At 33.6% G+C, this 2958-nt stretch overlaps 1 protein-coding gene across 1 annotated transcript; it reads left to right on the top strand.

Moving 5' to 3' along the window:
* The first annotated feature begins 409 nt into the window (after positions 1-409).
* Positions 410-2165, top strand: LOC130077316 (CD48 antigen-like). The gene is made up of 4 exons (XM_056242518.1): positions 410-477; positions 639-962; positions 1421-1720; positions 2101-2165. The coding sequence occupies exons 1-4, from the start codon at positions 435-437 to the stop codon at positions 2163-2165; spliced, it is 732 nt and encodes a 243-aa protein (XP_056098493.1). The 5' UTR covers positions 410-434.
* Positions 2166-2958: the final 793 nt, after the last annotated feature.

The raw sequence follows: 2958 nt of genomic DNA, 5'->3' as shown, positions 1-2958 counted from the left end.
TTTTGGAGTCAGCTCTTGTGTTATTGAGGTCAGTAAATGTGTTTGAACTGAATGTGCTGGCCGGATGTTCAGTTAATAATGTGTGTCTGTGTTTCGTGAGAGTGTGAGACATGCAGTTTATTCTCACAACCACAAGCAAACCTTCTGAGAACCTGATAGACTCTGAAACAACATCAAATGAGAGTTTTCTGATGAAGAGGAATCCAGAATGATGTTGTGATGAAACATTTGTTCATGAGATACACAGTGAGAGTTTCTGAAATATTAAGAGGAAGATAAAGAATACATTCAACTTTATCTGGAGAGCGAGACAGAACAGAGACTACTAAAACTAGCTTGCTTTTGATTTAGCAGTTTGGACTTTGGAAATACCTGAACTTTTTAATCAGGAAGCCGCTCTTCTGACTCTCGGCTGGACGTTTGTTTCTGTCACGATGTCTTCTCATCTGTGTGTTCTGATCCTGTTTGTTCTGAGCGGTGAGAAACACGTTTAATCAGCCGTAGATCATTTATTTAAACACAAATACATTTGTACAAGAGATAAAAATGTTTTACCTTTTAGAAGTACATGATTAAACAGGAAATTAGATTATATAAGTGTCTGTCAGATAAAGATATAATTTTTATATCTTGTTTAGGTGTGTTTGGCGCTGGTACAGATAAAGTGAAGTCAGTGTCAGTGACTGAGGGAGATTCCGTCACTCTAAACACTGATGTTCAAGTACAGAGAGATGATCATATACTGTGGATGTTTGGACCTCAAGATACGCGTATTGCTGAAATACACAGACAGAACATCTATATAGATGACACTGATGTGATATTTGAGGAAATAATCCAGATGGACAATCAAACTGGATCTCTGACCATCAGAAATATCAGAACTGAACACACTGGACTTTATAAACTGGTCATCATCAGCAGAGGAACTTCATACAAGAGATTCAATGTTTCTGTCTATGGTGAGTAAATTGAATACAATTTTACTTTAAAGTATTCGTTTAATGTTCGGCAGAGACCATTAAATATGTATGACCAATGATCATTTTTATTTATTGTTTATAGGGAACTATAAAATAAATGATGTTATTTTATGTCGTATTTTAATTGTTTAATTAAAAAATTGAATTATTTTAATGTGATAGTGTTTTAGAAAGTGAGAATCTGTGAAATGTGTCAAACTTGACTCCTTGTGTTACTATTGGATTTTTCTGTAAGAAACATTCACCAAACTTTACAAAACAATATAACTTTGAAAATAACATTTTCATTCGATTATTTTTTCTATCTTGTTGAAGTTGTTGTGGCACATCTGTGCATATTTTTCCCTTTATTGAACTGCAATTATTAAAAATCTTCAGATACTTCGTATAATATTTATATATATTTGATAATAAACCTCTTCTTTTGTGTTTTCCAGCTCCTCTTCCTATTCCTGTCATCACCAGAAACTATTCAGACTGTTATTCATCATCATCCAGTCAGACTTGTTCACTGGTGTGTTCAGTGTTGAATGTGGGTCATGTGACTCTCTCCTGGTACGCAGGAATCAGTGTATTGTCCAGCATCAGTGTGTGTGATCTCAGCATCAGTCTCTCTCTACCTCTGGATGTGGAATATCAGGATAAAAACACTTACAGCTGTGTGGTGAACAATCCCATCAGCAACCAGACCACACATCTGGACATCACTCAACTCTGTCAGACTCACACATGTGCAGGTACATCAACATTTTCAACATATTTTCTTTATAAATGTGCAGTTCATGAAGTCCGACTGAAAGGATTGACCATTTTCTTTCTTTCTTTATTACAGAAACAACTTCATATTCATCATTTATATCCATTATAACAGTGTGTGTGCCGCTGCTTCTGTTAATTTCTGCGTGTGTGTTTTACTGTTGCTGCAGGAAATGCAACCGAGAAAAACCAGAGGGCAAGTATTACTATATTACTAACTTGAATTTTGAACATTTAATAGTTCTAAAATAACAAGTATGCTTATTATAGAATAGAAAATATATCGGTGTGAAATGTCACCTGATGAAATAATATATAATAATGTTAAAAACACTGAAAATCTCCATGTGTGTGTTTGTAGATCAGGAAAGCCTGTCAGAATACACAGAGATCATCTACCGTCTTCAGATCACACACCATCACTGATCATCACTCAGATCATTAATATTCATAACAATAATGTAATATTCAAAAACAGTCTCCAGATGGACAGTCACACTGGATCTCTGACCATCAGAAACATCAGATCTGAACACACTGGACTTTATAAACTGACCGTCATCAGCAGCAGAAGAACTTCATACAAGAGATTCAATGTTACTGTTTATGATTTAAAGATTTTTTAAATATTTACTAAATTAAGAGATTAAATGAATTGGAAAATACAAAACAAGTATTGTTATTTTATTATGCATTTAATACCCTCTTTTTATATAATTAGTGTGCTTATAATTTTTAATTTCCATTATCATTTATATCATGTTTGATTGCCTATTGTATTATGTTTCAGCTAGTGTCTGCTTCATATCAGATGTTTACGTATCAGCCTTATTTTCTTGTTTTGTGGAGATGTAAAAGTATTTCTAGATGACTGAAACAGGGTCGTGTAACCACAAACAAACTTCACACACTTGACCTTCTTCCAAGCAACGCCCATATCTATCTTTAACTTGTTTGTATAGCAGTTATCTATCTCTATCTATTATGATGTAGAAACCACGCGCAGATGCTAAACTTAGAATGACGTTACACACTGTAAACCCCAATGTTATCATTAATAAAGAAATCAAGTTATCATAACTTAACATTACTTGCAATAGCAAGTTTTTGCATCAAAAATTAAACAGTTGTGTTTAATGTACTCATTTGGCAGCAATAATCTTTCAGATTAAGATTTTAAGTTTTATGAACTCAAAATTTCAAGTTATTTAAATGATTC

The sequence above is a fragment of the Rhinichthys klamathensis genome, unplaced genomic scaffold (genome assembly GCF_029890125.1).
Source record: "Rhinichthys klamathensis goyatoka isolate OS25496 unplaced genomic scaffold, OSU_Roscu_1.1 h1tg000727l_1, whole genome shotgun sequence".
Lineage (NCBI taxonomy): Eukaryota > Metazoa > Chordata > Actinopteri > Cypriniformes > Leuciscidae > Rhinichthys > Rhinichthys klamathensis.
The sequence above is the reverse complement of the archived record's forward strand: the minus strand, read 5'-3'. Positions and strand labels throughout refer to the sequence as shown.

Coding starts and splice junctions, on each gene's coding strand:
- LOC130077316 (XM_056242518.1), top strand. CDS start 435: ATGTCTTCTCATCTGTGTGTTCTGATCCTGTTTGTTCTGAGCG. Junction 963..1,420: donor ATTCAATGTTTCTGTCTATG/GTGAGTAAATTG, acceptor TGTGTTTTCCAG/CTCCTCTTCCTATTCCTGTC. Junction 1,721..2,100: donor TCAGACTCACACATGTGCAG/GTACATCAACAT, acceptor GTGTGTTTGTAG/ATCAGGAAAGCCTGTCAGAA.